General features: G+C 50.5%; 1 protein-coding gene across 1 annotated transcript in view; it reads left to right on the top strand.

Annotated features, from left to right (window-relative positions):
* Positions 1 to 8372: 8372 nt before the first annotated feature.
* The window catches only part of LOC130865528 (guanylate cyclase D-like), a 29271-nt gene continuing 13042 nt past the window's right edge, over positions 8373 to 24601 (top strand). The window contains exons 1-11 of the mRNA XM_057756636.1: positions 8373 to 8379; positions 9891 to 10646; positions 12943 to 13238; positions 14288 to 14642; positions 16312 to 16396; positions 16985 to 17081; positions 17153 to 17281; positions 19031 to 19111; positions 21214 to 21390; positions 21913 to 22069; positions 22297 to 22446. Coding sequence (XP_057612619.1) covers positions 8373 to 8379; positions 9891 to 10646; positions 12943 to 13238; positions 14288 to 14642; positions 16312 to 16396; positions 16985 to 17081; positions 17153 to 17281; positions 19031 to 19111; positions 21214 to 21390; positions 21913 to 22069; positions 22297 to 22446 — 2290 coding nt within the window. The remainder of the gene's footprint in view (positions 8380 to 9890; positions 10647 to 12942; positions 13239 to 14287; positions 14643 to 16311; positions 16397 to 16984; positions 17082 to 17152; positions 17282 to 19030; positions 19112 to 21213; positions 21391 to 21912; positions 22070 to 22296; positions 22447 to 24601) is intronic.

The raw sequence follows: 24601 nt of genomic DNA, 5'->3' as shown, positions 1-24601 counted from the left end.
CACCTAAGTCCCTCACGCCCTGCAGGGACAGTTATGGTTCAGCGGAGGCCCAGACTCAGGATCTGATGGCAGCATTCAGTCATGACCTCTTGTACACTAAAGAATAGGACCTCAAGCCACATGGGACAGACATTTAGGAGACCAGGGATGGGTGTAAGAACTCTAAAGCTTCAAGTTGTCTTGAACTCCTTATAGCAAAGGCAGATCCTACAGGTCTCTCTGGGCACCACCTCCTTTGCAGCAAAGGCAGATCCTACAGGTCTTTCTGGGCACCCCCTCCTTTGCCAGAGAAGGTAGACCCTGCAGGGCTTTCTGGGCACCCCCTCCTTTGCTAGTGAAGGCAGACCCTGCAGGTTTTTCTGGGCACCACCTCCTTTGCTCCCCAGACCCTGCAGGTCTTTCTGGGCACCCCCTCCTTTGCCAGAGAAGGCAGACCCTGCAGGGCTTTCTGGGCACCCCTCCTTTGCTCCCTAGACCATGCCTTCATCACTTCGCTGCTTTCAGACCACAGCCAGGGTTCCATTCCAGCACAGCCTGGAGAAGCCTAAGGTCCAAACTACTAGCAACAGCAGGTTTCAATGTTAGCATGCAAAAAGCTGGGTCTGACCCCTGACGACAGAGTCAGTCGGTTATGAGGCAAGGGAGGGGGAAGGAAAGGCTTTATTACCATGAACTTAGCTGACTGGAAGATGGAGGACCACCTTGTCCCAGAGAGTGATCTTCCTGGGAGGCTGACTTGGGGGTGGTATGAAATGAGGGTCAAGTGAGAGGCTCCGGTACCCAGTCTCACATGCAGTGAAAGACTTTGAAGTCCATGCCAATCCCCCAAAGTTTAGATCAAGAGGAAAAAAATGCTAAAATTAGACTGGCACGGGAGCTGGTTTTCGGGATCAAATATTTTGCCTTGATCACTCAGGAGTCTTTTCATCTGCTGGGTGGATGAGCCGGAGTTTGCATTCAACAAAGGCCTCACTCACAGAGAATAAATGTCAGAACATCTTTGGAACAGGGAGAGGGATGCATCCGGAGGCCGAGGGGAGCAGACACATCGGGGAAGAGGATAAATATAGCACCTGCTAGCCTCCTAGGAGAAGCAGGAGCACGCTCCCTGCAGCAGAGCAAAGAGTAGGGCCCTGCTCGCGCTGAAGACTTCAACTGTGGGGGTGAGGCAGTGGGCATTCTTTGAGGTCAGTGTGGACAATAGTAGCCCGGGAGTCTAGATAGGGAAGAGCCCCTGACCATCAGAAACAAATGAGTGGATACAATCGCCAGAGTGAGCCAGTCCAGACTTACCAGTCCAGAGCGATTGTGGAAGTGTTTCTGGAAGCTGTGAGGGTTTCTAACTAATTGTTGTATCCCTGTCACCACAGGCAGGATGTTCTGGCGTGGAACTAATGGACTTAAGATGGAGAAAAAGGTACCAGGTCAGACAAAGTGACTTGGGCATGTAGCTGGCTGGTAGAGTCTTGCCTAGCATGTGCAGAGGTTCAAACGCCAACGCTGCAAAAGATAAAATCATTTTTGAAAACATAGGCAGGACTTGGATGGGGTGTAGGCTTGTGAGTAGAAGTGAGCTAGCACTGCCCAAAGAGGGAGCCGGACCTGCCCACTGAGCGTAGGAAAGGGCACGCATTCCTCTGATCTGCTGTAGTCAGATAAGCTGGGTATAGTTTCAGAAGATGGTTTATCTTCTTGTGTACAAACATCTGGCTGTGAGGTTTGCAAGTTAATCGAGTGGTTATATTAACCCAGGAGAGGCCAAGTTACTTCTGCTGTGGACACCAGCATCTCTCACGGATGCCCTGGCCTTTAGTGTAGTCGTGGCCCTGCGATAGAAAGACTTCCAGTGTTTGGGCTACTGAAGAGGCGGCAAGGTTAGGAAGAACACATTCCAGCCCCAGTGGGCATTAGGCCAAGTGAACTCTGCATGCTCGTTCATGCACAAAACATCGTAAATAAGCAATGTGCTTCTACATGCATGGCCAAGTAGAATCTGGCTCCCGGGGCAAGATGGTAAAGGGTCAGACACGTTGTGAAGACAGACTAGGGCAAGATGGCAAAGGGTCAGACACACACTATGAAGACAGAGATGCCATGCCTTCCGCCTGGTTAGTCCTCCTTCAGACATATGTTAAAAAAAATTCTGTGTTTTCAATGAAAGTGCTTGTTTTTCATGGTGATGATAGGGTGGAGCTGAGAATGTGCCACCCAGAGACAAGACCTCAAGATTAGTGATTTTTAATTAGCCAAAAGCAAGAGTCGTCACTAGGCTCAGACCGGACATCTGAGTCCATTCTTGGGGTTTGCCATTCATTTAAGATGACTTTTCCCCTTGGTAGTGGTTTCTACCTTGCCTTCATTTACTCATTGATTGTGAGGGATTTGAGTGAAGCCACCCTGAACCTCACCGGCTTGCTGGTCCCTATAAACATCCTGTGGGCTGACCCAGCCTTCTGTGTCGCGGCTATTGAGAGGGAGCAAGTATGGAGCAGAATTGTGCTTTGAGTGGGTGGCCGGTTAAGGACTCAGAGGTTTCCCTGCTTTTCTCTCCTTGTGGGGATCCCTGTCGCATCCACGGGGAGAAAGAGGGCAGCTGTCTGCAGTTCTGCTGGAGAGTCAAACACTATCCAGAGCCCTCACAGTGAGGATGCATTGCTTCACAGTCAGTCTCCTGCCTCGGAACCTCACAGAGGAAAGGTGAGGGTGGACACTGGGTCTCTTTGAGCCAAGTGGATGCTATGAATCTTCCTGCATGGAGGAGGGAAGTTGGAGGTTACTAGACATAGACTCTGACCACTGAGTGTTAGCTGCTGGGAAACAAACAGCAAGCAGGGCGCTCTTGGCCTGGGCCTTCCCCATGGAGGAAGCGGTAGGTATTCACCGAGTTCCAGAAAGACTTGATAGAAGTGGGCATGTACAACAAGCAGGCAGGTGGCCATCCGGAGTCCCCGACCTGGAAAACGAGGGCTCTGGAGGAGGGAATATGAAACGGGAGCTCCGAGACCCCTGCCCAGAGAACACGGCCAGAGCGATACTCCATCCCTGAAGGCCTGAAGGGAAATGCCCGAAAAAGGGGTAGTCATTCTTATTACACCTCTATTAGCTTGCATTTCTTTTAAAAAATTAGTATTTATTATGTGTGTAGGGGTGCTCATGGAGACCAGAAAGGGGGCCGGATTTCCTGGAGTTGCAGGCTGTTGTGAGCAGCCCAGCATGGATTCTGGAAAGTCAACTTGGGTCCTCTAGATGAGTGGTAAGAGGTTTTAACTGCTGAGCCATCTCTCCTGCAACCACACTGGCATTTTGACTGGGGAAAAGATGGATGGGTCCTTGGGGACAAAGACGATTGTCACCCATGCAGCCTGACACGATGCCGAGGAAAGCTTCTAACCCGGCTGTCTTTACTGGACGGGTCAACGGTCTCTGACCCCAGCTCTGTGGTTCTTGTCCTGGCAAACGTCTTCCGTCCCATTCCTCAGGAAGAACATTAGGAGCGGTGTGCAGGACACAGAGGTCTCTACTGTTTTGTCCCCAGAGTGATCCAGCGCTCCAGTTCTCTGTCATAACAGGGCTTAAGGGACCTTAGCTAAGCTGGCTGTCCCACAGAGTATCCTGGCGGTAGATTGTATTGATGCCGCTTTGCTAATTGGACCTGACGCTAAGGGCGTTGCTGGAATCCTAGATGTCACCGTGGTAAGAGCTAGGAGAGCCAGCGGACCAGGAGGCTGTCACCCCAGGGCCCAGATGGCCTAAGCCACCTTGGAACATCCTCCCTCCCTCTTTCCCTCCCTCCCTCCCTTCCATTACCTTCTCTTTTCTTTCTGTGTGTGCATATTCATGGGGGGCTGTAGGTGTGGGCACAGTTGTGTTGGGGTTGGGTTGGAAGTCAGAAGCCTACCTTGAGCATTGTCTCTCAGGAACTATGAACCTTTTTAAATTTAATTTTTAAGAACAGTAGAATTAATGTTCCCTTGCCACCTATCATCTGATGGCAGTTGGGTATAAATTTCTGTACTTGATACTTCTTCACAGATTAGAAAAACAATAGGTTTTAACCAGCTGGTGGTTGGTTTTGCCTTTTCAGGACAAGGTTAGGCAAATCCATTAACAGCGGCTTCTAGGTTTTCCTTCTTAGCTCCAGATAAAGCCACCGGCCTTTGGACCCATGTATAAGACTTGAAGGTCAGCATGCATGTGAGTTCACCGTCCGCAGCAACGTCCCAACAGTCTTCCACAGCCACTTCAAGGAGTATGGCTCGCTGGATACTTCTCAGAGGGGAAATGAAAGGAGCTGATCCTTCTGCAAGGTCTCCAGTCTGGGAGATCCAACACCCCAAACTTACTTCCTGCAGCGTCCAGGGCCTCCTGCAAAGCTTCCATGCTCTTGATCAGCTTCACCATTTGGGCTGTTGTGGGAAGGCACCTGATGAACTATTGGAGAAACAGACCTGAACCCCTAGACAGAGCATGCACCAAATTTAATATAATTTATTAGTGTTGTGTGTGTGCGTGTCCTTAGCACTTCGGTATACAAGATGACCTGTGGCTCTCAGTCACGCTTCTCCCATACCCTAGGGCTCCATCACTAGGTGGAAGGAGCCTTGGGAGCCAGAATGTAGCCTACACAGGGCAGTGTGAACTTCTATTATGGCTACGCCACTGCTGTGTGTCCAAGCGGCCAACAGCAGAGGGCGCTGCTGAGCAACAGTTCCCGTAGCAGACAGGGTAACGACCTGGAGATTTATTCTACTCTCCCTCGCGGAAGAGAAAGTCCCCCCTTTCTAAACATAGTTAGAAGCTGGGCTGCACATGTGTCTGTTTCCCTCACCTCCAGCGGTTTTGCTGAAGCCATGATTGCAGTCACACAGACCTTTTACTATTGTCGAACGACACCCCTGCCTGGAGGAGGCGTTTTACTGCTAGGGCACAGGAGCAGGGAGCTGGTTGACTTTACCTCCTCTGTCACTCAGCGCCGTGCTGATGGGATAGAGAAAGGTAGGGCTGTGACCGGGTCAGTTGGGGCCGTGTTGTAGGATGTATGTGGATGATGGAGTGCAATGGGCTGGGAACCAAGGAGTGAAGGTGGGGTTGGTGGGAGGGGGTCTTTCACTTCCATCCTGCAGATGCATTGCCTGTTTCTGTCGTCTTGGACTTGGGGTTCTGGAGCACTTCAACCTAGCAGCGGATCTCAACCTCCCTAGCTCTGTAACCCTTTAATACAGTTTCTCTTGTTGTGGTGCCCCCCCAACCATAAAATTAAATAACTATAATTTTGCTACTGTTATGAAGCATAATGTAAATATCTGTTTTCTGGTGGTCTTAGGCGACCCCTGTGAAAGTGTATTTGGTTCACAAAGGGGCTTCAACCCACAGGTTGAGAACCATTGATCTAGCGGGTACAGAGGTTCTCCAGATGATGTGAGCTGGACCCACCCTTGGCCATGTGGCCTCCTCGGTGTAGCATGGATTCTAATGGGTCTTAATAATAAAAACCCAGAGTCAGATAGTAGGGGGTGGAAGCTGAAAGATCAGAGAAGCAGAGCAGCCAGTTGCTAGCTCTCACCTCTACAAAATCCTCAGACTGAATGGGGGTATCCTGTCTCTACAAGTCCTCAGACTGAATGCCTTGAGTTTCTGCCTCCTTCTGCCTTCTGTTCCTCTCTCCACCTGGCCATGTCACTCCTGTCTCCACCTCCCGAGTGTATGTGATCCCAAGTACTGGGATTAAAGGTGTGAGCCACCACTGCTTGGCTCTGTTTCTCTTTAGACTGGATCAGTCTTGTGTAGCCCAGGGTGGCCTTGAACTCTCAGAGATCTGTCTGCCCCTGCCTCCCGAGTGCTGGGACTGAAGGTGTGTGCCATCACTGCCTGGCCTCTAGAGCTAATCAGTGGCTAGCTCCAAACAGATGGAGCATGGAGCTGAGCAGGAAGGAGAAACTGAGAATCAGGGCAGTGGGAAGGCAGCGAGCAGGAAGGAGAAACTGGGAATCAGGGCAGTGGGGAGGCAGCTGTGCTGACCCCCAGCAGAACTGCAGGTGGAGATGAAGTGAGGCTGGGGCCCTAGTTAAATTCCTGATCCTGCTCGAGAAAATGACTTAACCTTTGGACATCTTTGAACTGTCGGCTTCTCCCACTACCACAAGCCTGCAGTGATCAGATTGTAACAATGCAATCCCTACTTCCATGAGTGAGGGAGGGGGTGCTTGTCGCTGGCTTCCAAACAAAGAACATGCAGAGATGGCTAATAAGATCAGTTAATGTTATACTATGTTAGGTTGGCTTGCCTGCCAACACTCTCTGTTACTGGTTTTGAAGAAGCAGCTAGACCCCACAGTTCAAGGCTAAGGGAGCTAGGGAGCAGATCTTTCCTTAATTGTGTCTCCAGGTGAGACCCAGGCCTGGTTCCTTAATTGCAGGAACCAGAACGAAGCAGAAGTCTCCGGCTAACCTGTGTTCAGACTGAGGACCTGTAGAACCTGTGGGATAATACTGACTTTGTGGAAATACATGATGCGACATAAGAAAATATAATTTGGGGTCAGGCGGTGGTAGTGCATGCCTTTAATCCCAGCACGAGGCAGAGGCTGTGGAACTCTCTGAGTTCAAGGCCAGCCTGGTTTACCGAGCAAGTTCCAGGACAGCCAGGGCTACACAGAGAAACCCTGTCTCAAAAACAAAACAAAACAAAAAAACCCAAAAGAAAACAACAATAAAAAAGAAAGAAAAGAAAACAGAAAAATATAGTTCAGAATTTTTTTAAGTGCCATGTAAGTAAGAAAAAGAAAACAAAACCTAACCTATTAGTGCTGAGGAGTGGAATTCATAGCCCTACATAGTTTGTTGATATTATTACTTTAACTGATGAAAACTTTCAAATACATACAGAAATAGAAAGAAGTGTAAATAGCTCAAAATACACCTACAGAGTGAGGGGGAGAATTTCCCAGCTTCCCCTTTCTCCGTCCTCCTGATGTCTGTGAGTGTCTCCCATTGGCTGAAACCAGCCAACAGCCATGACAAAGCATGCTGGGAGTTTCTGGGTTGTCCCTGCAGTGAATGCAGAGCCCCAGCTTTCCTCCCTTGCTCCTTCCTGTGAGCCTAGCCAGCCTGCTGAGGGTTCGGAGTACGGATATGAGAGCCAATGGGGCCCATGCCTGGCACATCGTCAGAGGCCCTGAAGCCCTCCCAGGCTATATAAAAATACACAGTCCGAATTAACTTATGATGTATCTGCTCTTTCTTGACTGTTAAAATCATGCTAAAGACTGTGTAGTGACATAAAACTCTTGTGCCAAATTATGTATGTGGTAGTTGATGCTCATTTTATAACATCCGTCTCCTCTCAGCAGCAAAATGACATCTACCTACTTTATAATGTCCCAATCCTTGACAGAAGATGTCTGTGAAGAGCAAAAATCTTTCTTCTTTTCATATGATGATGGGGCCCAGTTATCTAGGGAAATATGTAGGAGGAAGATGAGTTGGGGGAATTAGGGGTATAACTGAGGGAAGCAGGGGAAAGTGGCTTCGACTCACTCCAGACAGAACTGAGAGATGAGTGCTTAGTGATTTCCAGTTGAATGAATAACATGACAAAGAAAACGAGACACATTTCCACTTGACAAAGCTGTCTAAGTGGTGAGGCGGGGCATAATGCCAGCCCTTAGCAGACACAGGGCCTTCAAGAAGAGCTGGCTGCCCAGGTAAGAGGGAACAGGTAGAGAAGGGATGCGGGAAAGCCCACTGGACCTGAGGTCTTATTCAAACCAAAAGGAGGGTAGAAAAGCCGTCTCATTCATGACCAGCATGGTGCGATAAGTAAGAAGCCTGAAGCTTCAACCAGTCAGTCATGGCACTGACTGGTTCTGTACCCTACCAAATTACCAAATTCTCTGGACCAGACTTTGTTTATCTCTAAAGTGAAAGTAATAATAGAGCCTCTGTGGGTAGAATGAACTGTGCTGGGCACATGAAGGACGCTGATTGATGCTGGGTCCAGACTCCCTGCCTTCCGGGTGCCCCAGCGCGACGGGAGCTGTCCACAGTGCTGAAGCACACACTTACCTTCTCTCCCTCCCTCCTATCCTCAACTTTCCGTTCCTTTCTGATGTGGCTCCCCAGAGCCCTGGGGTCTGAACAGATCCAATTTTCCAAATGGTTTCTCTGGGCTCCTAAGGGGGACAGGAGGGAATGAACCATGTCTGAGGCACTCCCCAGGCAGGAGTCTCAGGAAGCTGGCACACAACAGCAGCAGCAGCCAGGACACCACGGGAGGCCCCGGGTCAGAGAGCGCTCAGACAGCTTGACCTCTGAGGACTGGGTGGGAGAACCTCAGGACTGACAAAGACGCAGTGTTCACTCTAAAGGCCACCATGGCAGGTGAGTATGCTGGGAGCATGCCCTGAAGAGAGGGGCGGGATAAAGGGGGTGACCCTGGGCTGATAGGAATTCTCCATCCTTGTCCTGTGGGCTGTTATCACTCTGGTTTGGTGTTTTCATGCAGACAAAGACTTCTCCATCTCTGAGTTCCAGGACTCTGATGAGAGCCTTTAACTCTGTGTTCTTGGCCTCATAAACCAAGCAGTACCTAACCCTAAGGTTATCTCCAATTCTAAAAAAAAAAAAAAAAAAAAAAAAAAAAAAAAAAAAAAAATGTAAATCCCCTTCCCACTTAAGGGTGGCCCTTCCACCTATTGTGGCTGTTACAGAGGGACCAACGGAGCTTATGACCAGGGGTATTTAGAGGAGAACTTGGGTAAGCTCAGAGACAGACATCCCTGTCTCTAGGTGTTCTACCAGCTCATAGAATATCAGTGCTGAAGGATGTTTAGAGACTTAAGATGTGCACTGAGCTCTCTTTACACAGTTGAGGAAACCAGGGCCCAGAAAGGTCTGGATCATGTGCTACAAATCAGGACCAGAGCTGCAGTGAAAGGCTGCCCTGCCCTGTCCTATTGGCCCGCTGCACAGGTCATTGTCCTACGACAGGCCATTGGCTGTAGTATTATTTAGGGACTGTGTCCTACCAGCAGGAACTCAGGGATATGGACTCTGTGTCCTGAATCAGCCGTAGAGCTCAGGTGAAAGCCAGCCCTTGCCTTATTCAGAAGTGGGCCTGTTAGGCTCTTCGGCTCTTACAGAACTCTTGAGACGCTGAGTCTGGCCAGCAGGGAATTTTGCTGATATTCTGTAGGACAGAGAAAAGTGTACTCAGAGGGAAGTCCAGGCATCCTGGTTGAGAAGGTCAAGTTCTGGGTGGAGCCTCCAAGCTGGATAGACTTGGGTCGTAGCTCATCTTCCTACTAACTCCACGCCAGTTCTCCTAGCTTCTTCCTCTATACAGCGGGCTAGAGAAGCCATTTAATCCAGGCAGGTCTGTGAAGGATGCCAGGAATGGAACACAGAGGTGTAGCGTGAACACTGCTGTAACTCCAATTTTCTTGAACACACCCAGCACATGAGCTATAGCTCTTGACACATGGGTTTTGTTCCCTGGACCTTGGACTCTGCAGCCAGGACCTTTGGGTGGAGCTAGGCTTGCGGTGACATGGAAGGGAGGGCTTGGTCCTCCTAAGGACAAGCAAAAGAAGCAGCAGCAATCACAGGGTAATAAGGTGGGACATTGAGTACCACCGTACTGAGACTTCTGAGGAGTTTTGCTCTTTATATTCTCAGAGGAAGAAGACAGCCTTGGAGGCAAGGGATTGGGTCTTGGTGTTATTTCTGTAGGCAATATCCTGTTTGAAGTCCAGCCTGAGGCTCAGCTTGAATTCACAGTTCTGAGCCAGTCCTAGGGAGTCCTTCAGATCATGGCTCCAAATGTCTTATGTACCAATATGAGAAACGGCAAAAAGGCTAGACAGTGAGGCTTATCCATGCTCCTCCCCCAGGACTGCAGCAGGACCTGAACCTTGAATGCCAGGACTGGATAGCACCGCACAAGAAGACCCGCCTTCCCTGCCAGAGCTGGTGGGGGCTCACTGTCTGTCATCTGAGGAAAGCCTCTTCCATATCAGTTCTCAATGTGGTATTTTGGGGTGTCCTGTGGGCTGACTCCCTTTCCCCACTAGCATGGGCAAGAGAGACCTTCATCCTTGGGGTCCTGGGTCCCTGGGACTGTGACCCCATCTTTGCTCAGGCACTCCCCAGCATGGCTGCCCAATTGGCTGTTGATCGAGTCAACCAGGATGCCTCCCTGCTGCTGGGCTCCCATCTGGATTTCAAGGTCATCCCCACAGGCTGCGATACCCCCCATGCCCTGGCCACACTCGTGGCCCACAAGGACACAGTGGCTGCTTTTGTGGGCCCTGTCAATCCTGGATACTGCCCAGCAGCAGCTCTGCTGGCCCAAGGCTGGGGCAAGTCCCTTTTCTCCTGGGCCTGTGGAGCTCCAGAGGGAGGAGGTGAGTTGGTGCCCACCCTGCCTTCTGCTGTCCATGTGCTATTGTCTGTCATGAGGTACTTCGGCTGGGCCCGCTTGGCCATTGTGTCCTCTCACCAGGACATCTGGTTAGCCACAGCCCAGCAGCTGGCCACAGCTTTCAGGGCCCATGGGCTCTCCATTGGACTGGTGACCTCTTTGGGACCTGGAGAGAAGGAGGCCACGGAAGTTTGCAAACAACTCCACAGTGTGCGTGGTCTGAAAAGTAAGTATGCCTGGGTCCACCCTGCTGTAGGCATCCTGGACGTCACATGGCCACAAGGAGGCCCTGTCTACCAGCTCGGCTGAGCTCTTGTCAAGTCTCCATCCTTGCTGAAGGCTTCCTCTGGCAGCCCAGAGAGAGTGAGAAGCTTGTCATAGTATTCTGGCAGATCGTCAGGATCATAAGCTCTGGTCCAAATGTGAGTTGTGAAGTCCAGGGCATTCTTGGTGGTTGTCTTTGAAAGTTTCAGGAGTGTAACAAAGATCTAATCATGGCTAGCATTAAAGCAAAAGAGAGGAAGAAAGGGAGGGAGGAAGAGAGAATAAAAAGAATAGAATTGAAAATAAAATAGAACAGTGTGTGGTGTGTGTGTGCATGTGTATGTATCTGTATGTGTGTGTGGTGTGTGTGTATGTGTGTGGTGTATGTGAGTGTGTATCTATGTGTTTGCATGAGTGTGTACATGTGTGTGTATGTATGTGTGTATGTATGTGGGTATGTGTATGAGTGTATGTGTGTGTGTACCTCTCAGAGCTACTTTCATTGTATCCCACAGGTTCTGATCTGCTGTGTTTTCATTTTCATTTGATTCTAGAAATTTAAAAGTTCACCTTCCAATTCTTTGACAACTCATTCGTTATTCAGGACTGCACCGTTCAGTCTCCAGTTTGCACAGGTTCTCTCGCTATTGATTTATGGTTTCAGTACACTGACATCAGATGCAATAAATAAAATTATCTCAGGTTTTTTTTTTTATTTGTTCAGAGTTACTCTGTGTCCAAAAATGCAGCCAGTTAGTCGTTCCCTTTTACCGTGCTGAGATCAACTGGCACCTTTACATCGGCATTGTTTGTTTCATGGAACTGGGTACACTGACTTTGTCTTTTCTGATCTTTTTAAATCTAAAGTTTATTTAGCCAGATATTAGAAATGCAACACTTGTATGCTTTCCATTAACTTGGAATATCTTTTATTATCCTTCAAACAAAGGCCGTCTTTCTTATAGACAACAAATAGATGGGTGCTGTTTTTTTTTTAATTCTTTGATATCTAATCCAATAATCTATGTCTTTAAGGAATTGAAACTGTTAGCATTCAGGATTTTTACTGAAATGTATGCATTCATTTCTGTCACTTTGTTATTTTTGTAATATTTTGTACTTTCCCAGTCCTAAATGAGTTTCGTCTTTCTTGTGTAGTTTATCCTTTTTTGTCTCAGCAGTCATGAATGTCTTTGCTTTTGTTTTATATAGAAGGATACTATGAGGATAGCTTTGCTGGGTATAGTAATCTGTGTTCAGGGACTGAACTACTACTGTCCATGACTCTTAGGATTCCTGTTGAGCCATCTGCTATTACCATGCTAGACCTGTTCTGGATGGGACTTGGTGCTTCTCTGTTGCAGCTCTCAACACAGACCCTTTGCTCTGTATTGCCAGTGTTTCAGCTGTGCTATGACATGGGGCTGTCTTGTCTGACTGACATGCTAAACGCCTCTTTATCTGGATAGTCCCCTAGGTTTTGGAAATTCTCTGATACTCTTAGTAAATGTATATTCCATGCATTTACCTTGGAATTCTCCTTCTTCTATGTCCATGGCTCGTAGGTCTAGCCCTTTAGTGGCACTGAATTGATCTCATGTGCTCCGTTCACACTTTCTTCTTGTCTTCACCACTGTCTGAATATTGGAATTCATGTACTTTGACTTCAAGACCCGATAGTCTCTGTCTAACGCTTGATTCATTTTGTGCTGAGGTTTTCCACTAAGTTTTTATTTGAGTTATTGAACTATTCACCTTCACTATTTGAACTTGACCTCCAGTATCTCTTTTGAAATCAGTAATGATGGTGATGATGTGTGTATGTATGATGATGTGCATGTATGTTGTGAGTGTGTGGATGCCCATGCTATAGTACACAGGCGTGTTCTGGGAACTGAGCACAGGCTGTCAGATCTGCCACATATGTGGCAAACATCTTTACCCACTATCCTCTTCCAGTGTTTCTCTGTATGGAATCCCCTTCCATATAAATACTGACTTCTTCCATTTGCTGCTTATTTGTGTCCTCTTTAGTTCACGTAGTAATTTCTTTGCAGCCTCTTTGAATTTGGGATTTTTTCACCTTAGCCATAATCACTATGGAGTCAGACTGAGGTCAACTCTCAACTCATACCGGGAATGCTTAGGGGCTGGGACTAGAAGTGCGACCACAGATTTGGGGAGCTCCGAGGGCCTCAGGATTTGGGTTTCCAGCAAGTGCTGAAGTGTGAAGGTGACCCTGCCCTGTCTACCCCCAGTTGTGGTGCTATGCATGCACTCGGCGCTGCTGGGGGGCCTGGAGCAGAGTACGCTGCTGCGCCGCGCATGGGAGGAGGGCCTGGCAGATGGGAGACTCGTCTTCCTGCCCTACGACGCTCTGCTCTTTGCCCTGCCCTACCGCAACCGCTCCTACCTGGCCCTGGGTGGCCGTGGACCCTTGCAGGAGGCCTACGACGCGGTACTCACTATCAGCCTGGAGTCCGGTCCTGAGAATCATGCTTTCACCGCTACTAAGATGAGTAGAAGGGCTCCTTCCCCACTGGAGACAGAGCAGGTGGGTGTATCGGTTCGCTGCAGCCTGGAAGGTGGGACCCTGAGCCAGAATATGGGCACACTGTATCCACTACAGACCTCTGCCTGGGCTAGGGACCCACTGGGCTAGCCAGCTCCACCCCACTGTGGCCACGTGACCTGTGCCTGCCTAGCCTGCATGTGCTGGCTTGTGCCCACCCCCATCTTCGTGCCTGCTCTGTAACTTCCAGGGATGGCATACTCAGTTCCCGTAACTTTAGTTTCTGTTTAGCGCTTTCTCTTGGGGCACCCCACTTCTCTTCCCTCACATCTCTCTAGCGGCCTGTAGAGACTAAAAGAAGGTGTCGGGAGTGGATTTTTCGAGGTCATCACTGTGAATCTGAAAAGCACTAGTGGTGGTGGTGGGGTGACTACCAGCATGGTTTTGGCTTGTAGGACTCAGCCAAACCCCAGTGCCTGCATCTAATGAAGAAAACAGACTGACTTGAGGTGGTGACAGGGATGCAGGAGCTGATGGAGGTTGTTCATCTAAAGATGAGAACTGAGTCTTTCATGTGCTACCATGTCAGGTGACAGGAGGCTGGTAATAAAAAAAGAAAAGGTTCATTCTACTGGGGGACACAGACCACAACCAGAAAACAAGATAGACAAATCCAAACAGTGATGGTTCTGCCAAGGAGGTAGACGAGGACCAAAGGATGGAGAGCGGTTGGAATAGAGGAATGGACATTGGGCACAGGATGGACCAGAAAGGCCTCCATGAGGAGAGGACTCTTGGGCGGAGCCCTGAGGGATCGGGAAACATTCAGAAGAGGACCCAAACAAAGAGCAACGAGGTAGAAACTGCTAAAGCCAAGAGTTTTGCTTTTGGAAGGTTTGAGATGCCTATAAGACTTCTGAGATAGAGGAAGAAGCATAGTGTTGGCAGTCATGGAGGCAGTGAGGTTGTTCAGTGGGGCTGGGGCAATATGTGTCCAAACAGACTGTTTAGGGGAGAGGACTACCATCTAAATAATCCTGCAGGCCCGTGAGATGTCCTGGGTGGTAGGGTGAAGACTTTCTCTTCCACAGATGTCCCCACTCTTTGGAACGATCTACGATGCTGTCATCCTATTGGCCTATGCCCTGAACCGCTCTGAGAACCATGGAGCAGGGCTCTCAGGGGCTCACTTAGGGGACCACACAAGAACTGTTGATGTGGCTGGTTTTAGCCAGAGAATCCAGATGGATCGGAAAGGCAGAAGGCTAGCTCAATATGTCATCCTGGACACAGATGGTGAAGGAAGCCAGTTGGTTCCCACCCACATCCTGGACACAAACACATGGCAGGTGCAGGCCCTGGGAAAGGCTATACACTTCCCTGGAGGGAGCCCTCCAGCCCGTGATGCCAGCTGCTGGTTCGACCCCAACACACTATGCATAAGAGGTAATTCACTGCTCACCCACTAATCTCTCATCTGTCCATCCATCCATACACCTAACCTTCCATCCATCTGTCTACCCATCCTTCATCCATCCATCCATCCATCCATCCACCCATCCATCATCCATCCATCCATCATTCATCCACCCATCCATCATCCATCCATCCACATACCCACCTAGCTATCCATCTACCATCTTCTCACTGGCCTAACTACCTTCCATCAAGGTACCACCAACTCTATTCACCTATCTAGCCCAACCACACACTCATTCATCACTCTATCTTTTCTCTCCAACTGTTTACAAATCTACCTTCACTAAAACTCTCTACGTGGATAGTTCTGTAAAGGGGGCAAGAGAAAATATAAAGAAGAGCTATGACCTTTCATGGGAGGTGCGGTCAGTAGCTAAGAAACACCAGGAGACCAGCAAGGCCTCCCTTGGATGATCAGGGCTAGGGCAGCCCCCAGCTCACAGATCTCCTAAAAGTCCCACAGCGTTGTGAGTAGGCTATTACCTCCCATAGACACCATTAAAGAATTGAAGTTCAGAAAGTCTTGGTGACTTGCCAGAGTCACACAAGAAGTCAGTGGCTGAGCTCATGCTGGACCCAAGTCTTTTGGCTCCAAGTACAGGATTCATTTTCCTTATGTCCACTGGGGGCTATGGGGCATGACACCCACACAGACTGATTTCTGTCACTCATCCATCCTGGCCATTGTCCTTTATGACGCACGTGACTATGAACGCAGGGAAGTACACGCATGTGTATACAGTTACATACATGCAAGCACATCCCCTAAAGCACACATGCTCACTGCGGCAGCAGTGATGGGTTGACCAGGCTTGGGTACGTTCCTGTCTGTGCCTCCTTTTGTCCCAGGCTTGGCCAACCCTGTTTTCCAGCCCAAATCTGTAGACACATCAACTCTTGCCTCTTCCCAGACACATGCCACCCCATCAGGCCTCCCTTGGCAGGAATGCTTGAGTTTCTGACCCCAGGGCCACCTCAGCTTGCTTGAGCACATCTGCTCTGTGATGCGTGTGTTCCTCATCATAAGCGAGCACTCAAGGCCTGAGCCACGTCCCTGATTCCACGGTCCTTACACATCAGCTCCTCCGCTGAGTTCCACGTTCACAGCAGGGCACCCAACCAGGCAGGATTGTAGATGGAGACTTTTCTCTAGCCTGCCTGGTCTAGCTGGACTGGGTTTCTCTCCTGCCTGCTGGTCCCTGCAGCTGCTTATAAAATAATCACTCGGAGGCTTAATATTAATTATGATTGTTTGACCAGTGGCTCAGGCTTCTTACTGGCCTTTGTTTACCAATGGTAATAAAACATACAGAGGGGCATCCCACATCACGGAATTATCCTAAGCCTCCTTGGGGAGGGAAGGGAGCTGAAACCCTCACCTGCCCATCTGCCCCTCTTTTCTTCTACAAATAGTAAATCCCGCCTCCTGTTCTGCCAGTGTTCACTCTCAGGAAGAGAGAGCAGAAGAAAGAGCGTCCTCCCATGGATGCTCTTGAAAACAAAGCCCTCCAGGGGCTTCAGCCTGTGACCGGCGGGAATGGCTGGAGACCTCACAGGGCAGGGACTGGAGGAGGCAGTAGCCAGGTTGTGAGGGGATGGTCACTGCTTTAATGACACCTGTTCCCCCCCCACACAGGTGTGCAGCCCCTGGACGGCCTCCTGACTCTGACACTGGCCTGTGTCTTGGCACTGATTGGTGGAGTCCTTGCTTACCTCATCAGGTGAAGCTGATAGACCCAGCTCAGGCTGTCTGCATCCCCGTCCAATGGGACCCTCTCCATTAGCAACCAACAGGGGCTTTCCCCACCTCTACTTCCTGATCTCAAGGCCTACTGCCTCCTTTCCCTGTCTTGGCTGCACCCAAGAAGAGCCAGGAGCCCTGGCTGCCTCCCGAGAGCTCTGCTTGAGACTTGCGGCAGAAGCCTGTGATTCTGGATGAGGCTCTGCCTCTGAGCTTCAGGCTCCTGTTGGTGCAGTGTGGGACTAGCCAGATCCAGCCCAGGGATTCCCTCAGCGTTACAAATGCTTCTTCCCTCTGTGTGCCTGAATTCAGAAGCTCCAAAGCCCCAGCCATATCTGCTCTCACCTCTAACAAGGAAACAGGTGTATGCATCAGTAGGCCCATCAGGGAAGTTGCAGACCTGATCCCAAGGCCAATGGTCTCTGAGTAGACAGTATTCAGTGCTCACCATCTCTGAAGCTGACACAGGAGGAGATGTGGAAAGACTAGGAGGCGGGTGCTGAGGTGGGTGCTGAGCCAGAGGCAGGATCGAGAGTCTGACCGAGGCCCTGCTGTCTCTCACTTCTAGGTTAGGCCTCCAGCAACTGCAGCTGGTGCTGGGCCCCCATCGGATCCTGCTGACGTCCCAGGATCTCACCTTCCTCCAGCGGACCCCCAGTCAGCGGGTGGGTGGGCGGACCTGGGCTGGGTGAGCAGGTAGGGTCTGGCATCTTGATCACCCCTGCTCCTGTCCCAGAGGCTGCGTGGGGATGGTGGCAGCGAGCCAAGAAGTATGGTGGAAGGTGGGAGCCCAAGGTCGGTGATTCAGGGGTCAGCAAGGAGCCTACCAGCCATCCTGGAACATCTCAATGTGGCCCTGTACCAGGTGAGGGCTGTCGCTACCCCACACCAGCCCTACAAGACTGTCTTTGGCTTCTGTTGCGACTTTCCTGGTTCCCCGAGTACACAGACAGCAGCCCCAGAACTAGGAAACAGGACACCTCCCTCCCACCAGCGTGGTTAAGGGGCTGACCTTGGGAATCAGTCAGTCTCAGCTGCTTGGCTTTGTTAGGCCTTGGCCCAGAACGCCCACCTCTCAATCAGTGAGATCCCCAGACCCTAAAACCCAGGTGAAGGCAATACCCAGTCACAGGCACCTCCAGCTCACAAGGAATCTACAGAGTCAAAGGTCAGAAAAGCCGTATCACGGTTGCCAAGAACACAGCCATTTTCCAGAGGCCGTTAGTCTCAAGTACAAGTATTTACTAATGTATACTAATATATGGTTCTTTGCCTATGGTTGCTGTGCTTACTGAACTTGGCTAATTGTTTCCATAGGAAACAGTACAAGGCTCTTGTGGCTTATTTTCCACCTTCTCCCCGCCCCTCAGCAACCCCACCTTTTCCTTTTCCTTCCAAAGGGGGGCTTTAATGACACACAAAGCACAATAGCCAGCAGACTGCAGGTGAGGCTGTGCAGAGGTGACCCGCTAGGGACCAGAAAGCCACTAGGGACTGGGGGGGCAACCCGCTAGGGACCAGAACTGGTGGGCTGGGACCACGCTGGGAGCTGGGCTTCGTCCTCTCACACCCTTCTGGAATCCCTAGACACAGCTTGAGTATCACAGGGCCTGAGCCCTGCATGGTAAAGCTGGCCTCCAGCCAGGACCTGCTCGTTGGCTGTACCTCATTAGTCCTCATTGGTTGGTTGCCTCGCTTCGCAGAGCCCGAAGCTGAGGCTAGGACTAGACGTTATCTACCTAGGTCTCAGGGTTCCAGGGAGGTGGAGTGAGGAAGGGTCCGCCATTCAGAGCCCCCCCCCATTCTCAATAAAGTCTGTGTAGTGAGGAGCGGCAGGCCACTTCCCGCTGCCCGGCTCCTGCACGGCTAGCTTATGTCCCGAAATAATTACACGGAAACTGTATTCTTTTAAACACTGCTTGGCCCATTAGCTCTAGCCTCTTACTGGCTAACTCTCACATCGTGATTAACCCACTTCTAATGAGTGTAGCACCACGAGGTGGTGTCTTACCAGGAATATTCTTGACCTGCGTCCATCTCGGAGAGGAGAGCTATGGCGACTCTGCCTCACTTCCCTTCTTCCCAGCATTCTGTTCTGTCTACTCCGCCTACCTAATTTTCTGTCCTATCAAAGGCCAAGCAGTTTCTTTATTAATTAACCAATGAAAGCAACAGATAGACAAATGACCCACCTCCATCAAGTCTGCTTACTGCTCCCATTGACCAGGGCATGCCCAGCTCAGAACACAGAAGGTGACGTATAGGGTAGCCGCTAAGTGCAAGAGATGATGGATTGGCCTGAGATGGCCCGGCTGGTGAACTAAAGTGGGCAGGCTCTTGTTCTTATGTTCATGTCTATTAATTTATATTTTCTTTAGCATCCTGACCACAGTTATCCCTCTCTGCTCTCCTCCCAGTCTCCCCCTTCTCCCTGTACCAATCTACTCCTTCACCTCTGCTTCTCTCCAGTCCTGGAACTTGCTCTGTAGACCAGGCTGGCCTTGAACTCACAGAGATCTGTCTGCCTCTGCCTCCCGAGTGCTGGGATTAAAGGTGTGTGCCACCACCATCTGATTAAACACACACACACAAACTCTTTGTTTTGCTTAAACAGGGAGACTGGGTGTGGCTGAAGAAGTTTGAAGCAGGCACGGCTCCTGAGCTGCGGCCGGGCAGCCTCAGACTCCTGAGGAAGGTAGGACCATAGACAGAGGGGTGCAGGGGGCCAGAGAGGCATGTGCTCAGGACACCCTCACTGGTCTGGACTGGTCCCTACTCCCTGGGCAGGCTTCTGGCCCGAGAGTCATTGCTTTCGTTGTTAGCACTGCCCAGTGACGTGTCATCATCGTGGTCACCATCACATACCAGCATCCCGCAAGCCATGTTGACATCCCAGCATAAGCCTTACGGCTCTCTGGCAAACTCGTCCTCCTCCAGCAATGAAATCTGGGTACCACCAAGGGTCCTCAGTCTGTGCCTGCATCCCTGTATCCATCCCTGTATCTGTTGTTTACTCATAAGCTGGGCAAAGTTTTGGGCTGAGGAGAAGATGTTCTGTTTCCTGAGGAAACTTCAGTCACCATCACGGACTGTATAAGCACCTTCTGTCAAGAATATCACCATTATAGAGACACAGGGGAGGGAAGGCAGAGCTCAGGAAGATCTCCTGGTGTCCCCCTCCCCGTAAGACAGAGCCAACACTACCCAGCCCAGGAGAGCCGTGAGGAGGACAGGATGTATACAGAACAACCCAGAACTGTCCCTGGCAAGTGGCATGCCTTTGAGAAATGGGGGATTTCATCAGACTGTGGCTTTGGTTGTTTTTTATTATGCCCAGCACAGGCTATCTGAAATGAAATGCCGAGAGAGTGCATGACAGGGGCAGTTAGGCATTTCCCTTGTAGTCAGTGTGAGCAGCGTCTCTGAGAAAGGTCAACCAAGTTTGGGGGCTGCTTGAGGGTAGCCCCAGAACTTCTCTGAGCCTTTATTGTATGCCATTCTGGCTATCTATTGGAGTATAACAATGTACTCCAAGACGCAGTGATCAAAAACAACGGTGCTTTTATGTCTTACACTTTTGTAAGGAATTTGGTTAGGGCTCAGTTGGGTGATTCTGTTCAGTTTTATGATGGGTGGAGATCAGCCTATGGGGTTCAGCAGTTAGAAATGGGTGAGCCATGACCTGTAGACCAAATCCGACCCACTACTTCTCTTTATAAGTAAGTAGGGACACAGCCATGCTCTCTCCTTTATGTTTTGTCTCTAGCTGCAATCCTGTCTCCCTGGCAGGGTGAGTATATGTGATGGAGATGTGCAAAATCTAAAATATTTATTACTGGAACCTTTTTAGAAAACCTTGTGGTTTCTTGGTTCAGAGGGCCCAAAGATCTCCATTCATGAGCAAGGCCGGTGAGGATGGAGTCTAGTGTGATCTGACTTCCTATACTCTCATAGCCGTCTACTGGTCTCTCAGGACTCAGGGACGGTCTTGGGGTACTGCAAGAAATGGGAAATAGGAGTTGTCATTTCCTAAAACCTGGACCCCAAAACATATAAGACTGCCCCTGTGTTGTTCAGTAGTTCATGGTAGTAACAGCACACTTAGGGAGGGACAGAGGTCACCTCTCCATGGCAGGAGCGGGAACAGCTTTGAGGCTGTTCTTGGGGCTCTCAGAGGAGGGAGAACATGCAGCTACCCCTCCCCATTTAGTTGACCTCTGAGCCATCTTTGTGAAGAAGGCCTTGCCAGTCAAGGGTTAGATCTGTCAGGCTGGGCCCTCCGTTAGGGAGCTGCCTTCCTTCGCGGCAGTCAGGAGCCTTCTGCGCTCCATCCTCCTGCAGTCCTGTAGGCTGCTGCAGAGAGGATTGATAGGATTCAGATGGTATCAGTCAGGTGGAGAAACAGACCTAGACCTGACTCTGTGGAGGTACCTTCAGCTCCTCCACTCCTCCATCCATGATGCGTTCATTCATTCATTCATTCATTCATTCATTCATTCATTCATTCTTCTACCAATCTGCCCATCTAGCCATCAATGTGTCTGTCTGCTCATCCACCCACCTCTTCACTCATCCAGTCCCTGTCTGTCTATATTCGTCTGCCCGTCAGTCCATCCATTCAATTATTCACCCACCTACTGGCCATCCACCACCCCTACCCACCCACTACCCCTCTGTCTATCCACTTATCCTCATCTTCATCTGCCCATCCACCCACCCATCAGCTCACACCATCCACGCACCTGTCCCAGGGCCTTGATGCCCAGGGGCCTCTAACATGCCGTTTTGCCTCTGTAGATACGGGAGATGCGGCATGAGAACGTCACTGCCTTCCTGGGCCTTTTCGTGGGCCCCGAGTTTAGTGCCATGGTGCTGGAGCACTGTCCCCGCGGCAGCCTTGAGGACCTGCTTCGGAATGAGGCCCTGAAGCTCGACTGGACCTTCAAGGCCTCCCTGCTGTTGGATCTGATCAGAGTGAGAGGCCCCCAAGGAGCTAAGAGTCAAGGGCATGGGGAGATGGGACACGCTTAGATTTCCCACAGCTTTGTGTAAACGGAGACTGCACTTTCATTTCCCAGCCCTCAGACCTGAATAATCACATAAAACTATATTAACTACAACACTGTCTAGCCAACAGCTCTGGCTTATTCTTAACTAGCTCTTACATCTTAACCCATTTCTATTATTTTACATTTTACCACAAGGCTGCCTCACCTCTTGCTTCTTGGACAGCTACATGGTGTCTGTCTGACTCTGCCTTTTTTTCTCCCTCTCTGTTTGGATTTTCCACGTAGCTATATTCTGCTCTGCCATAGGCCAAAGTAGCTTCTTTATCAACCAATGATGATAAACATATTCACAGCACACAGAGAGGAATTCCACATCAGCTTTGAAATCTGACAATATCAAAAACAAGTTGAGGCCAGAGGCCTCTGGGTCCCGTGGACGTTCTATGGTCCTTCTCACTCCTCAATGACCTCACATGTCTCCTCCCAGGGTGTGAGGTATCTGCACCATCGGCGGTTCCCCCACGGGCGCCTCAAGTCCAGGAACTGTGTGGTGGACAGCCGTTTTGTGCTCAAGATCACTGACCATGGTTACGAAGAGTTCCTGGAATTGCACTGTTCTCCCAGGCCACAGCCAGACCCAGAAGGTTGGCTGGGCGGTAGGGGCCACCTGTAGGGTGTGCTGTATTGGCATTTGTGAAGCAAGGGGAGGGGGAGGTGCCCATCCATAGTTTTTGTGTTGGGATCTGGAATTGGTGGATTTTCTGTGCTGGAAGAACCTAAGGCCCTTGACCTGGGAATGCAGGAGAACAGATTCTCCTAGGTCCTCTGGGGTACAGAGTTGGCGGCAGGAGACCCTTTCTTACGATTGCAGAGCTTCTATGGACAGCTCCCGAGCTACTGCGGGGCTCTGGGGGATCCGGGAAGGCCAGCTTCAAAGGCGATGTCTTCAGCCTGGGCATCATCCTGCAAGAGGTGCTTACCCGAGGCCCACCCTACTGCTCCTGGGGACTCTCAGCAGAAGGTACGTGTCCTCCCCTGTCGGGACACCCTGCACCTTAGACTGATCCTGCAATTGTCCTCCTACCCCACCCCACTGTCCAGTCCCAGAGAACTGTCCTGCAAATTTTCAGGGTATCTCAGCCAGAAAGTTGGGGCAGAAGCACAGCCGAGCTCTTGATGGATGGTCTTTTAATCCATAGGGGCCTGACTTTTGCCTTCTTCCACCAAAGTCCTGCCCAGTGGACACTGCCCATTTCAGGCCTGGGTTTAGAGAGTCAGGGAGGGGCAAGGTAACAGATGCAGGGAGCCGTTTGGTCTCTGTGCCTCACATCTGGAAGACCACCCAGATAGGCTCTGCAAGTCTTGCTTCCAGGTGAGGCCCTCCAGGTAGGGCATCAACCTTTGGGTGCAAGGATCAGAGACCTTCCGATGGGGATCAGCCCAAGCCTGCTTCTTCTTGGAATGTGCTTTCTCCACCCTTGGAAAGTGCAGAGTCTAGAGCTTAGCTTTCTGAACTAGGTCTAGAGCCGGCTCCACAACCATGCACCCCGCAATTTTGAATAAATCCTTTTTGGGTCTAAGCCCCAGTTTCCTTGCCCATAAAATGGGGACCGGGGGGCCTGCCTCATAAAGTCACTCTGTGTGCGGCTTTGCACACAGATCCAGGGCCTGGAACCTGATAGGTGCTCAGTCAAATCTGCCTGGGTGCTTTGGGGATGGGCTAATGTGGGGTCGTCTCACATTCTCTCCTGTATCCCACATTTGGAGGATGCCTGTGTGCACAGGGCCCTTTGTGGTTTCCCAGACACTCTCTCTAGCACTCCATCTCATGCCCTGGTTGGTAAGGGATGACTTTTTCAGAGAAGATTTAAGTATTACTCAAAGCAGGGCAGGGGCTTCTCAAGGAGGGAAGTGGGATTTGGGTGGCGCTCTCCCCATCCAGGCATGGCGTGCTTGGGGACCAGGTGAGCAGCCTCCTACACAGAAGCCAGCACTGTTGAGGGCAGTGTCAAGTGCAGTGGGTGTGAACAGGAGACCTGGCACAGCAAGAGGACCCGGGGACCACCCCGGGGCTATGTTCTTATCACCCTCTAAGATGCTGAAACCCAGGCCTGGGGGAATAAACGTTTGCCGAGCAAGCATGCAGACCCAAGTTTGAATCCCAGCACCCACGTAAAAAGCTGCGTGTGGTGGTGCAGCACTAGAAAGGAAGAGACAGGGGGACCCCAGGGATTGCTGGCTGGAAAGGAAGAGACAGGGGGACCCCAGGGATTGCTGGCTGGACAGCCAAACTGGCAAGCTCCAGCTTTAGCGAGAGAGCCTGTCTTTAAAAGTAAGATGGAGGTCGATTAAGGGAGACACTCGGCATTGATCACTGGCCTCTACATCTGTGCCATCTGCGCACACGCACCCCCAACACTCCTACACACACACACCCTACACGGAATACCGGAACCTCCACACTGTCCTCAGCTTTTACTATCTGCTGGCTGCAGAAACCCCTGATGACAGACACTGCTCAGAAATCTGCAATGCTTTGAAATGGATTTACATCTCATTCATCACAATGCAATCGGCGGCATGCTTTTAAAAACACAGCTGCGCGTGTGAGCGCGCTCTGCATCACTTCCATCTGTGCGCTGTAAGCACACAGCCTCCCTGTGACTGTGGTCTGAGGCCCTTGGGGTCTGCTGCCTGAGGCTGGGACCCTCTAGATGAACTGAGTGGAAAGCCAGCCCACTGTCATGTCTGCTCTTTGCCTGTAGAGATGTTCCCTTATGCTCTGAGCCTCAGTTTTCCTGTTTGTAATACTGGACATTAATAGCCAGTGTGTGGTAGCACCGACCTGTAACTTCAGCATTTGGGCAGCGGAGGCAGGAGGATAGCGAATTTGAGTACAGCCTGAGCTGAACTGTGAGTTTCAGACAAGCCGTGGGCTGCCCTGCTTCAGGAGTGGTGTCGATCAGGACGAGCACCCAGGAGAGCCATAGCCAGTATGAACAAAGCGCTTGGTTTGAATCTTAGCATAGCATAACCAGGCGTGGTGGCACACGTCTGTTGAACTGGGATCAACACTTGGTGTGCATGAGGATCAGACATTTAAGATCATCTTTGGCTATGTAATAAGTTTGAAGCCGGCCTGGGGGAGATCCTATCTCAAACAAACAAACCCCTAC

This window comes from Chionomys nivalis, chromosome 23 (genome assembly GCF_950005125.1).
Source record: "Chionomys nivalis chromosome 23, mChiNiv1.1, whole genome shotgun sequence".
NCBI lineage: Eukaryota > Metazoa > Chordata > Mammalia > Rodentia > Cricetidae > Chionomys > Chionomys nivalis.
This window is presented reverse-complemented; position numbering and strand designations above follow the sequence as displayed.